At 42.1% G+C, this 14,748-nt stretch overlaps 1 protein-coding gene across 1 annotated transcript in view; it reads left to right on the forward strand.

Moving 5' to 3' along the window:
* LOC149454889 (leukotriene B4 receptor 2-like) overlaps positions 1 to 9,107 on the forward strand; it is a 29,748-nt gene extending 20,641 nt beyond the window's left edge. Inside the window, exon 3 of the mRNA XM_089687050.1 lies at positions 6,060 to 9,107. Within this exon, the coding sequence (XP_089543176.1) occupies positions 6,077 to 7,162 (1,086 nt within the window). The 5' untranslated portion in view covers positions 6,060 to 6,076 and the 3' untranslated portion in view covers positions 7,163 to 9,107. The remainder of the gene's footprint in view (positions 1 to 6,059) is intronic.
* The last annotated feature ends 5,641 nt before the right edge of the window (positions 9,108 to 14,748 follow it).

Genomic DNA, 14,748 nt, shown 5'->3' on the forward strand with positions numbered 1-14,748 from the left:
AAAGTGTCCGGACAGGAAGTGGTTAATGAGTCTATCTCATATATTAGTTTCACCTTTTAAGTTGCATTACTGAAATAAATGAACTTTTGCACGATATTCTAATTTTTCGACTTTCACCTGTAGATCATTTTTTACATCAATTTGATCTATCCATGTATCATTTTATTTATTTTAAACAATTAAAAAGCACATATGTTTTCTATATTATTGTTATAAGTGGAAGAAAGGCTTTGTATAAATGAAAGTATTGCTGAAGAGAGTTGATTTAAACTCTAATGAGAATTGTTCTGCTCAGATGTCAATTTTTGTGAGAAATATACCTCCTGGGACTCTGTACAGGAAATATAGTGTAATAACAAGACCCACAGGAACTCATCAAGAAGACAGGGTAGCAAAATCCTTTGTATACATTGTAAATTAGAAGAAAATGTGGAAAAATATGGACTTTATCGGTCCCCCATAGACTTCACAATTGTCAAAATAAACTGACAAACCTTTATTACAAGACAATTATTTATATAAAACTTATCATATATGTGATTTTAACCACCTTCCGCCCGCCCTATAGTACAATGACGGGCGCAAGGTGGTTCTCTCTTTCTGATAGGACGTCATATGACGTCCTACCATTCTTACTGCGCATGCGTGGCTCAGGGAGCGCAAAGCGTGGTGATCGCCGGTGCGCTGTGTCCCTCGGACACAGCAGATCACGGAAAGAGACGAAGATGTCGGCTCGGTCATGTGATCAGTCATGTGATCAGCTGTGTCCAATCACAGCTGATCACATGTAAACACGGAAATGCCGGTTATCGGCATTTCTCTCCTGACAGCTCGAGAGGAGAGGAGAGCTAGTAATCGGCTTTCCACGGAGGGGACATGTACACTGATTATCAGGGCACTGATGATCAGTGTGCCCTAATGATCAGTGTGGCCCCAGAAATGCCACCTGTCAGTGCCCATCAGTGCCACATGCCAGTGCCCATCAGTGCCACGTGCCAGTGCCCATCAGTGCCACATCAATGTCACATATCAATGCATACCAGTGCACATCAATGCCACATATCAGTGCCCATCTGAGCTGTCTTTCAATGTCACCCATCAGTGCCAGCCAGTGCCACCTATCAATGCCAATCAGTGCCACCTATCAGTGCTGCCAATCAGTGCCACCTATCAGTGCCGTCTATCAGTGCCAGTCAGTGCTGCCTATCAGTGCCATATATCAGTGTCATGTATCAGTGCTGCCTTTCAGTGCCCATCAGTGATGGCTGTCAATGCCCATCAATGTAACCTACCAGTGCCTCCTCATCAGTGTCCATCAGTGCAGCCTATCAGTGCCCATCACTGCAGCCTCATTAGCAAACATCAGTGAAGGAGAAAAATCACTTAGTTACAAAATTGTATAACAAAAACTAAGAAAAAACTTTTTTTTTTCCAAATTTTCAGTGGTTTTTGGTTTGTTTAAGAAAAAAAAAAAACCCCAGAGGTGATTAAATACCACTAAAAGAAAGCTCTATCTGTCTCAAAAAAATGATAGAAATTTCATATGGGTACAATGTTGCATGACCGCGCAATTGTCATTCAAAGTGTGACAGCGCTGAAAGCTGGAAATTGGCCTGGGCAAGACGGGGGTATAAGTGCCCTGTAGGCTAGTGGTTAAAAACAGAAAATATGACCCACCATTGTAGCAGGAAGAACCTCCAATAGATAAACAAACAGTTATATAAAATAAATCACAAAACCAAAATGAAAATGTAAATAATATTTGGGGAAACTCCTGCTAGTCTAGAGTATCCTAGACATGTTTCGCAGAACTGTTCAACAAAACGAACTAAGTGATTCAGCAGCGCAATAAAATATATATGTGCATAGAAATCGACAAATTAGTGATCAATAAAATGTGAAAAAACTGAAAGTCCATAAAAGTCTTTTCCACCAAATGAATCTTCCAATTCCCAAAATATCAACACGTGCAATAAAATAGAGTTCCCCTTTTGTATGTGCATTCACCAGATAGCCATGCCTCCCATTCTAATGGGTGGCTAAAATCGCTTATTAGAAAATGTATATTATATAGGGCGCGCTTGTTTGAGTCCAAGCTCTGTAGCTGTAGGATAAAGGTGCCAGATTGATATAAGGGATGGATGGATGGGAGTAGTAACACTGAGCACTGAGGTAGCTCTTCTTAGAGTGGAAGCAAGGCTCAAATCGCTTATTAAGTGGATACAAATGGAAAGGAAATCAATCATAAATGGGTATTATCCTCTCTGCTCATCCTCCAATTGCCATGATCAATTGACACAACTTCATAGATTGACAAGATCCTAATAATCAGGAACTGCTTGTGCCCACACTCTGAGCAGCATGGGAACCTCACATGGGAGCAGCCATGTTAATGACCTCATCCACCAGGATGCCAGCGTACGTAACCTCCCAAGGCCGGAAGATGTTTCGTAGAATTATCCACTTCCTCAGGAGGAGAAGGGGGCATCAGTATAGATTCTGGATGAGAGAACATAAAAATAAGCAAAATTCACAATCAAATTACCCATATGGGATATATATATATATATATTATCCAAACCTATGCTCATATTGTGAGGATTGACTTACAAAAGCAGAAAAGCAGTAGGGGGGGGGGGTGAATATGCATCCAATCATCCCGAGGGTGGGCGTAGAATTCTACATTTACTTAGTAAGGGTTGAATCCCCCATTACAAATGTGGTACCTCTCCATTGTACTCTATACACCCTAATATGCATACAAAAGAAGTTTTTTTTCTGGGTTTCTTATATGTAAATGTAGTGCTTAACCCTGATGTTTGGGTCCCCTGATTCCAGATGACAAAGACCTTTCCAGCAATACTGTTCTATAGTTTCTATGAATTAAACAGGATCTATGAATGGAGTACAGGCAGATAATTGAAAGGTTCATCCCCTCTATTTATAAATCCTGTTTCATTCATAGAAACTGTAGTATGGCTTCTATGAAGAGAGTCACTAGGCAGAAAAGGCAGGCCTAGTCGGACTCTCTGTGACAGTCCCTCAGTTGCAATAACCACCACCGCACCATAAGATTACAGCTGTAGGGGTGGGTGGGGGCATGGGCGGAGGAGGATTTCTAGTAATAATGGAGGAATCAGCACAAGGGACACATTCTACTGGTTATTCGTTTTGTTTCTTGTACTGATTTTTCTATTTTAGCCATACTTAGGCTTTAAGGTCCATCTTAGTTGATGAGTGTGCTTTCCACTAGGTGGTGGTGAATCACGAGGAGCATGTTTTCTTGCTGTGGAACCCTCTAAAGTTGACAGACATTGATTTCAACACACAAAAAATAAGATGCAATGTCAGTGGTTGTCTGATTTAAGAGACCCAATAAGGACTGCACTGAGCTTAAATTGTTATACATATGTGTAGCGCTCACTGCCGAAGAAGCCGCTTAGTATTGAGGCCCCCTATATCCTGCACAGCCAGGAAACACACATCTTCAGACTTCCACTCAAAGTAACGAGTCCAAGAGCTTGTTTTTGTTGTTTTATTTAGTGCATTAACAACTTGGATCAGGTTAGGGATATATGGGATGCCCAAGATGAATTACAGTAATAACTCTAAGGACAAACTTCCTGATTGTGTACAAAAAAGTAGATCCTGAGCTTTTTACTCCAGCCAGAGTGGCACAGTCACTTAATGAATCAAAAGCACAGTCTCTGTGAGGAGCACCTGTTCCCTCTAAGTGAACTCACTTCAGACCCCAGCTAGGAAATGCCTGACTGTCTTATGAAGAATATACTGGAGAAAGAAATTCAAAGACAGGTATCCAGCAATGTCCCAGGGAGAACTGGTTAGGTATTGCACCCTGCAGACCTCTCTCTTGTTGGGCCCCGTGGTGTAGAGGTACTCACAATGTCCTTGTATCCTATAGTTCTGAGTAACCTGTGTGCAGGCCTCTCACTGAGCCAGTTTCTGTCCCCGCTTGCAGGCTGTCCTTTCTTGGTGGACAGTAAGGCCTCTGTCCACTTCCTTCCTTTTTATGCAGCCTCCAGCCTGGAGGCAGAACCCCCCTTGCTGGGTTTCCCTCCCAGGCTACACAGCAGCAGCTTCATTAATCCATCTTCAACCCAACTCCTGACCCCTGCTGGGATGGCTCCTTAAATCCAGGGGCAGTCTACTACACTACCAGGACCTCTGGCCTGGGATTGGTCAGACTCCCATGATTATGTAGATCTAGATCTTTACCCACTGGCTTCTGGAAGTTTCCCTGGATCTCCAGAACCAGGTAGAGGTGATAGAGGGCCTACCTGCTGAGTCATCCAGCCTAATCTGGTCTGACCTGGACTTGACCTCCATTCAGATATGCTCACTCCAATTACTGCCATTAAATGTTCCTAATACTCTAGCACCAATTAAAGTTTACTAATGCTCTAGAGGGTGCTACACGTGTTATATTTTGTATATGGTTTTGTGGTATTCTGTAGTGCCGCTTCAGTGGAAATATTGTGAATTTTGTGACAAAATATGTTTATTATTCATGTTTTGTACAACTAATTTTTGTATGGTTAATGTTGTATTTGTATAGTGGTGCTGTTAGAGGCATTGTAAACACTCATACACAGACTAAGTGACATTGTCTGTAGGCATACACACGTTACATTATAGGTTATCAGATACTGAGAAGTCATTTATGTCTGCCATCATTTTAAGCCTATCCCTTTAAGCAAATACAACATTTAAGCAGATTCCAGTCAAGCTGCACATTTTTCTGATATCCAAGGAAACAGCGGAAGCCACTATGTTCACTCTTACTGTTTGCTTCATTAATGGTCCAAGCTAACTGCATTAATTCATTCATTCCTTCTGTGGTTCAGTGGACTTTAGCACTGGTTGAGTACTGCCATTTAACACTACATCGTGTAATTAACTTCAAATGGAAAATTCCTATCTAGATAGGAAGCTGCACTTTTACAAATGACTGCTTATCTTCCAAGTGTGTTTTTGTCCGCAAGAAAGGATAGATACATAGATAGATAGCTAAAAAGATAGATTGATAGACAGCTATTGATATACATAATACAGAGCTTCCTGCTGAATTTTGTTAAAACAAAATGTATGTGGTTAGGAGATAGAGCTTTTGTACTGGATAATTATGGAACTTTTTTTGCTATACAATCATCCCAATAATCTATATAGGAAAGGAATTTATGATAATTTTATTAAAACGACTTAGCATAATATTTCATTTTACCCTTCAGATCACTGTCAGTCCCGGGTTTTATGGCTACCTCTGCCAAAATATAGTCCATTGCCTTCCCCATGTGAAAACGCAGGTTTTGCTTTTCCTCATTGTAACCTCTGTTACTAAATTTCACATGAAGTAAAAGGATCTTTGTGTCTGGAACACATCTCCACCCTCACTTTTGCCTTATTTCCAAAATGATGCTGCATTGCTACAGTTATGAAATTGCACCGAAGACTGTAAATCCACATTCCTAAATTAGTGCAATGGCATTGCTCACTGCAGCTGAATAAATATGCACTGTAACCCTAGTAGAAGAGGGGGTGGATTTACTAAAGGCACATAGACTCAGCACTCTGTACGTTCAGTTGCTCCAGAGCTTAGTAAACGAAGGGAGCTCTGCTGACTTCCATCATCCAATCATGTGCAAGCAAAAATGCTGTTTTCTTTTTTTTCATTTTTCTTGCATGTGATTTGGTATTCTTTGCTAAGTGAAGCTTCGCCTCATTTACTAAATTCTGGAGTACATGCACTTGCAAAGAGCATAGTCTATTTATCTTTAGTAAATCCAGCCCAAAGTGTATGTTAATACAGTATACTTTGCTAATATGATTTATCTGAAAATAGGACCTAAAGGACAAAAATTATTAATCTTTTTGATATCACAGGTACATGTGCTACATTTTTGGTTTAAGTGTTTAACTCTGAATACACGTTAATGTTTTTAAACAATAAACATTAAATATGTTATGTGTTTCTTCAGCTGTTTAATCCTTGTCCACTTCTATTTAGTTGTTTATTTATCTTTATTTTCTATCCCATTTAGGTGGATCTATTTCAAAAATGGTCAGCTGTATCAATAGTTATAATAATGACACCATCCTCAGCTCCTCGGCTTCCCGCATCCCTGGTGCAATTTTTCTGGGATTGGCAGCAACTTTGGGTTTACCTGGGAATACATTTATTATATGGAGCATTTTGTGGAAAATGAAAGGCCGGGAAAAGTCGGTAACCTGCATCCTAATCCTTAACTTGGCAGTGGCTGATGGGACAGTCCTTCTCCTCACTCCATTTTTTATTATATTTTTGGCCAAGAAGAGCTGGATATTTGGTAGACCTGCCTGTAAAATTGCATATTACCTCTGTTGCCTTAACATGTATGCCAGCATTTTTATTATTGCTCTTATGAGCATGGACCGGTTTGTAGCAGTTTTCCGACCATACCTGGCTCAGTCTCTTCGTAAACGAGATATGGTGGTGAAGGTCCTCATAGTCATATGGCTTCTAGCAGGGGCTTTGGCACTTCCAGCATTCGCTTTCAGAGAGGTGATAGAAAACAAAGACATGAATGCTACAATATGTGAACCTTGCCATGCCAACCGTGCAGAGGCCATCTTTCATTACTCCTTTGAGACATTGGTGGCTTTCTTACTTCCTTTTCCTGTGGTATGTTTTAGCTATATGCTTGTGTTAATTAAACTAAAATCAAGCCGCTTTGGACAACGGTCAAGGATAGAGAAGCTGATTGCTGTCATCTTGTTGACTTTTGCCATCCTATGGCTTCCATATCATGTAGTCAATGCTATTCAGGTAACTGCCAATCTCACCAGTGGAAATATGTCCGAGACTCTAGCAAAAGCAGCTAAAAAGAGCCGAGCTGGAGCCACCGCGTTAGCATTCTTCAGCGCATGTGTCAACCCTCTACTGTATGCCTTTGCTGCTTCTGATTTATTTAGGGTATTTGGAGTGGGCTTTGTAGCCAAGCTGCTGGAGGGAACTGTGGCAGAAATACAAAAGCGGGTTAAATCTCAACGTGAGCTTGTAAAAGGTCTTGTGAGAGTTGGAAGTCGGGCTGAGTCGATGGACCTTGAAGTGAAAAACGGGGTAAAATTAGAACCATTGAATGGGGACTGTGCATGTAATAGTTAATAGTATAGGCTATAAAGATGGGTCTAAAAAAAATAGTGCAGTATTACATTTGTTAAATATTATAAATTCCCTCAGTCAGTCAGAAATAGTACTATGTAAGTATACAATGTTATCCTGAGTAATTCTAAGATAACAATATTTTTTGTAGAGAAGAAATGCTTTAGAGGGATGATAAAGTTGACAGACATGAACCCAGGAATGTTATTGACAGTCTCCAGAACATTCCATCACATGAAGAAACACTGGTCATATGACCAAGGAACAACTGGTGAACCCACTGATAAATAATTCACATAATGTAAAACCTATTAGAGTGCATTTTACTGTACAAAATACTCAATAACATAACATTTCAGCACTTAAGCAAAAAATACAACGCAATGGGTTTCCTTTTTCAAGGGTTTACTTTTATTATATATTACCATACACACAATAATTTTACTGATGACTTAACCATTTCATCACTAGTTGTGAAATTTGAGGTACCTTGACAGTACGTGTGATATTTACTGTTGCAAGAACAAATACACAATAAAATTTGCAGTGTAAATATGTTATTTAGGGGTTTTACATCTATTAAATGTGCATATTTACGTGTGTGGTATGCTTGGTCAAGCTGTAAATTTTCAAAGTACCAGCAGACAATTGTATGCTATATACCACAGCTGTGTTGATTATAGGACAGACGTTGGAACTAATGATTATGGAATGTGTGTTAGTTAATAAGAAATGTATTTATATAGAGTAATATATTATTCAGGACCACTAGGTATGGTGCATATGTTTCATTGACAACAGTGCTTGACCTAGTAAATTTTACAGTCTTTAAAAAACACATATATAAAATCTAATCTAAAATTGGACAGAAGCTTATTAAAGTGTATCTAAATCAAAAGCTTTTCCCTTTTAGTTTAGGATACAGTGGGGGCTGGAACAAATCTCTTGTTACTGGGACAAGAAGCAATGGGAAACTACAATTTTAAGGTTGTCACCAGAACAGGGAAAGTGAAGGGAAATCTTCTAACAGAGACACCTATTTTGAGTGTTAACTGTGTAAGAGGAGCCCCCAGTTCTGGAGAGATTTCCTCTTATTTCTCGTTGTGTCTTTGAGACAGGAAAGATAATCTTCCCAGCAGGACACAGCTAGAAACAAAATCTGAGAGGGAATCTAATCATTGTCTACTCTTTCCAAAACTAGAAATAAGTTTTCGCTTTAGATATACTTTATCCTACCTGTACCTTTTGGATTAGAAGAGCACATAAGGAGAGAAAACTCTAGGAAGAAGTCTTATATGACCATATGACCAACCTGTGAGTAGATATACTCTACCCTCTGGAATAAGAAATCACTCAATTTGCTAACTCCTGTTTTTGCCTCCTGGATCTGGTAGTTGTGGTCAGCTATGGCTACCCAGAAAATAAGTGCCATACTCAGCCTGTTTCGGGGGATGTTTTAAGAATCTAGTGAATAAGAAGTACACTTACGTGTGGAAATAATTTTTATCTAAATTCCTCATTTCCTTTTACTTCCCTGGAGCATTGCCTGAAGTATCCAAAACTGCATTTAATTCAACAATTTACTTTGTGTATGGTGGGAATTTATCATTAGATTACCAGACATCATAGCTAACTACTGCTTAACAGTGTTCCACCATTAGTTCTTTAGCACTTCTGTCATGCAGCACTTGGACTCCCGGTTCAAATCCCATTCAAGACACTCTTTGCATAGAGTGTGCATGTTTTCCCTCTGCTGGCATGGGTTAGTCGTTATCCTGTCTAAATTGGCCCTAGTATGTGTATGTATGCATGTGACATAGGGACCTTGGATTGTATGCTCCTTGAGGGCAAGGACTAACTTGAATGTACAGTATGTAAAGCGCTGTGTAAATTGTGTGCACTGTATAAATACCTGTAATAAATAAATATATCAAATAATTCACTACAACTACTGGTTTGACCAAAATTTCCATGGTATCTGATTCTTGTAAAAGTGACTATCGTGAGCAACAAAAATCTTTAAAATGCTAAATGCCAGTAGCCTCTGGCTTACGGTAGCAACACTTTGAAGGTAGCAGCAAGCAATGCAATGGGTCTGATTTACCAATCTGTTCACTGTTCAAGGAAATTCTCTTTTTTTATGGCACTTTTCCCTTAGTTTAATGAATGCATTAAAGCTCTGCTGACTTGCTGACCCATTGTTTTTGGGGAATAAAGTAGTGTAATTAGAGCAAGACAGATACGCATGGAAATTCGTAAAGAATGTCATACGTGGAAACAGGTATATGAATTTGTGGAAAGCGCCATGTGTAGAGGCACACCAAGACTGGAGTGTCTGTCCAAGCACTCTATACTATACTGCAGCTGAGCTCCCTCCTCATTGCAGCAGCCAAGATGTTTTGAGGCTGAGTGGGTCATTGACAGCAGGCAGTGTGTAGATCCACAATCAATAGACAGCAGGGGCGGACTGACAACTCCTGGGGTCCCCGGGCAATAGGGGATCATAGGGCCCCTGTGTCCTCACCCAAACCCAAAAAAGCCTATGAAAAAGCAAATAAAAGGTACCAGGCGCATCTCATGGGGCCCCCTACTGAGCCCGGGCCCTCGGGCAGTGCCCGAGTGCTCAAATGGTCAGTCCATCCCTGATAGACAGCCTTTTATTGGCTAAAGAATCCACCCACTGCCTGCTGGAGTGAGTGAAATTGATGGGAAACTATTTCAGCTTCCCCATCAGGTTCCACCCACTGCAGCGTCACTGACTGTGAAGTGGACATAACCCTTAAAGTGGTTGTAAAACTCAGACATGAAATATGAACAAAACATATTCCTCTATAGTGTATATTTGTCTCAATTAAGAGCACTGAGTGTCACTTCTGTCTGCTGCTTCGATTCTATGCTATCAGCATGAGTTACTTCTGACAAGTTTTCCTGACACCAAGAGAAAATGGTGACAGGGGAGGGACTTCCAGCATATTGACAGCCTCAGCTCTGTGCCTGTGAGCTGTGTTAAGGGAGGGGGGGCAGGGACATCCTAATAGCATCATGGGCCCCTGGGCAAAGTAGTGTACATGGGCCCCTATGACCCTGCCCCAAGTTACGTACCTACTCTTAAGAATTAGATTAGAAATAGTTGATAGGATTAAAAATATATCCATCAGTACTTTAAATAAAATCGATTTTAAACAATAAGAAAACATGTCCTAAGTCAAAGGCTAATCAACTCAAATATCCAAGGAAGTCAGGAGGGTACAGTACAGGGGAAGTCAGGAGGGTACAGTACAGGAGGAGTCAGGAGGGTACAGTACAGGGGGAGTCAGGAGGGTACAGTACAGGGGGAGTCAGTAGGGTACAGTACAGGAGGAGTCAGGAGGGTACAGTACAGGGGGAGTCAGTAGGGTACAGTACAGGGGGAGTCAGGAGGGTACAGTACAGGGGAAGTCAGGAGGGTACAGTACAGGGGGTGTCAGGAGGGCAAACTACATGGGGCAGGAGGACACAGTACAGGAAGTTAGAGGACACAGTACAGGGGGATAAGAGGACACAGTATATGGGGCAGTAATGTAAAATACAAATGTAGTGTCCTCAAGCAGTGCAGTGCAGTGAAGTTGCTGTCACTGATCGTACCTATTCTGGCAGGCTGTCACTGGGCTAAATCTACAATCAGAATGATATCCCCCCTCTTCCTTCCCCTCCATAGTTTCTGTCCCTCTTCCAGCACTTTGCAGGTGTTAAGTGTATAGGGATAAAAATGGGGGTAGGATTTGTACTGGCAAGAGGGAAGTGGGGGGGGGGGGGGGACAAAAAGATGGGTGCCAAGGGGACTGGAGAGGGACAATCAGGGATGGACATGGGGAATACTCTCAGCTGGTGAGGAATAGCCACAGTATATCAAAAGCAAATTAGCTGACAGGCAGGGGGACAGGAAGTGATCTCCATTGGATAGTAAGGAGACAGTGTTGGGATTGTGCAGGGTGGGGGAGTCCAGCCATCTGCAGGGCTTGTGTCTCCAGAGAAGAAGCAGATAGATATGATAGGGAGGGGGAGTGAACTGGAGGGACTATTATCAGGAATGTGTCTCAGGAAGAGGATTCTGGCCCGGGGGGGGCGGGGTTAGGGGGATGAGGCTGTAAATTATCAAGGCTGCTAAGCAAATCGGCTGGCTGAAGGAATGAAGCAAGGTCACCTGGGGCCTGTGTGTCAAGACGGAGGGGGGTCTCGTCTCTCTAATCAGCTCTCAGGTCTCCCTTTACTGAGCTTTGCAGAATGTAATTTTAATTCTCCGCCCCTTTTTCTGAACTCTCAGACAAGCTTTGTAAATTCTGCACTTTGAACGGATGTAGAGAAGAGAAGACTGCAGATAAATAGATACAACTTATGTATGGGATTGGTTTAATCTCTGCATCACCTGAGGCAAGTCACTTCACTTCACTGGGTATATGTGAGGATTTACATGCTTAGCTCATGTGAGGGGCTGTGCATGCTTAGCTCAGTGTACATTTTAAGGAAGACTGCAGGCACACAGGTAGACCTTTCTCTTGAGTGATAAATAGCCTGTCTGCTTGAAAAAACTATAATTTTGAATTTAGCTTTACTTGAACAACCAACGACAGATGGAGAGTAGAAGGGGTAGCAGTAGCAAACATACCACCTGATACAAAATGTACAGAGATGGGCACTCTGCCTGTCTCTGTACAGCAGCTTAGACTTGGACTTTTTTATTATTATTATTATTTTTATTATTATACAGGATTTATATAATAAATCCTGTATAATAATACCTCCAGTTTTGTTATCTACGAACTTGGAGGAAATTATTTTTGAATGTGGTGCAGCTATAGTACCACTTTTGTAAAAGTGGAGCTATTAGGAACTACCCAAATCTGCCACATGTAACTGTAAAGCTACTAAAACAGGCAGCAGGGATGCAGGTCATTTTATTAAATTCCCTTAAATGTGTGTATCTGGCATTGTACAGTGGATTAACTAGTTGGCGACCTGCCGCAGTGTTTTTACTGCGGCAGGGCGGCACCTCTGCGCACGGCGCCGTCTTTTAACGTCGCTCTGCAAAACAGGTAGGGGACGCGCGCGAGGCACGTGCCCACCCTACCCGTCCCGCCGATCGAGGCAGCGGGTGTCCATCACTGGGTCCCGACGGGTCCCGGCGATTACCGGTAATCACTGACAGATAGCACGGCTGCAGTGTTTACACTGCAAGTCTGCTATCTGTCAGTTCAGAGCACACTGAACCTGAGAGAAGACTTTATCTCTGGGGATCAATGTGTTCCTGTGAAGTACACACCCCCGCCCCCTAGTAAAACACTCCCCTCACACAGTTAACCCTTTCATTACCAAAAAAATGTTAACCCCTTCCTCCCCAGTGCCATTAGTACAGTGTCAGTGGGTTTTTTTTGCACTGATCACTGTATTGGTGTCACTGGGGATGTCAGTGACCCCAAGTCAGTTCCCCCCCAGTGTCAAAATGTCCGCCGCAGTCCCGCCATAAGTCGCTGATCACTGTCATAAATCGCTGATCACCGCCATAAGTCGCTGATCGCCACCATTATTAGTATAATAAAAAAAATTGTCAGCCTTTTTTTCTTATAGTGCAAAAAATAAAAAACACACAGGCGATCAAATACCACCAAAAGAAAGCTCAATTTGTGGGGAAAAAAAGGATGTAAATTTAATTTGGGTGCAGTGTTGCATGACCGTGCAATTGTCAGTAAAAGTAACGCAGCAACGTAACACAAACCACTTTTATAACCGCTTCCTGACCGCCCTATAGCAGAAATACTACTACAGGGCAGCATGGGTGCACAAAATCACATATATATATAGATATATATATATATACACACGTGATTCGCGCTCCCGTGGTTTTCACGCCCCTCCCAGATAGCGTCACATTGCCTGTCAGTACACAATAAACCTCCATTGCTAGTATAGTGTCTGAACGGGTCAATATCTTTGATCAGGTCAGCACTATACCAGCGTTCACATTAATATAGCGTCCCCAAAAACGCAGCGTTAGCGGGATCAGCCCCAGCACCTGCCAGCACCTGCGTTTAGCCCCTACACTTACCCCCCCCTTCTCCCCCAGCAAGTGCAGTGTCAGTAGGTCACTGTCACTTGATACATTGCACACAAAACCGCAGTGTTCGCAGAATCAGGCCTGATCTCTGTTAGCACTTGCCGGTAAATTTTGATGACTCTCATATGCAGCAGAGTGCCAGTACTAGTGCCACGCTACCTTTTGGTGAACTGGCGAGTACCAGCGGTCTAGTACATCCTGGTCTTTCACATACCTCCTTGATTTTTGGAGCTGTTTTTCACGGAATATCTGTATGTGTTGATTGTGGATCAAAGCAATTTATATGCACAACAATTTATCGCCGCCAAATTCAAACCTTGCCAGACCATTCGCATGGAAACTCATTACGGTTTTCGAATTTACATTTTTTTGGGGCCTAACCCTCAACATGGGCATTACTAAAATAAATAAATTGCGGTTGTATTGGTCCGCAGACCCGATTCATCATATGCCGTGTTCACTGCTGCCTTGGCCAGGCATAGATATGAGACTATAATGTGTTTTATGCATTTCAACGACAATACACTCTGTCATCCTCAGGGTAACCCTGAATTTGACCTGCTCCACAAAATTTAGATCCTCGCAAATCACCTTAACTAAAAATTTGCAGATGTCTATACTCCCCAGTAAAACATCTGCATTGATGAGTCCCTCATTCATTTTTATGGCCGCCTTGCATTCAAACAATTTCTCCCCTGCAAGCGTGCCAGATATGGGGTCAAGATGTAGAAGATCTATGAGAGGACAAAAGGCTATACTTATAAGTTTTGGATTTACGAGGGAAAAGATAGTCACGTGGAGCCCCCTGGATGCCCAGAGTACATGGGGAGCAGTGGCAAGATAGTTTGGGACTTGGTGTCATCCTTTTTCCATATGGGGTACCACTTATACGTGGACAATGTTTATTCAAGTGTGCCACTATTTAGACATGTGTTCAAACTTGGAACTGGGGCTTGTGGCAAAGTGTGACCTAATGTGTGCCCACCATTAGAAGTGGGTGGACACAGGGCAGTATATTCTAATGGTGGGCATACCACACACTTTTTCTGGCAGAGATTTCTTCTCATATTTTCATTCATTCCACAGGCTGCATACAAAAAAAAAAGAACATAGCATATACACCCAACAAGGACCAGCGACGTACTGGTACACCACTGGACTTTGAATGGGTATACCAGGATGATGCCTACAGCTGCAGGCATCATCCTGGTATTGTTTTTTTCAGCCAGCGATCGGCTTTCATGTAAAAGCAATCCTAGTGGCTAATTAGCTGCAGGATTGCTTTTATAAGCAGCGGGAGATGATGCCCCCCTTCCCCCGCTGCCTTCCATGGCCTTCTCGGGCAGTCTCGTGCCATCGGGGGAACCTGAGAATGCAGCCGGTGTTTCTGCCAGCTGACCATAGAGCTGATTGGAGACCAGAGTGCTGCCAATCATCTCTATAGTCTAGTAATTTGGAAGCTACAAGCATTTCATCACTTCAGTTTCACAGGATATAA

This window comes from Staurois parvus, unplaced genomic scaffold, assembly GCF_062004578.1.
Source record: "Staurois parvus isolate SC_StPar_1 unplaced genomic scaffold, SC_StPar_1.0 ptg000415l, whole genome shotgun sequence".
NCBI classification, from domain to species: domain Eukaryota; kingdom Metazoa; phylum Chordata; class Amphibia; order Anura; family Ranidae; genus Staurois; species Staurois parvus.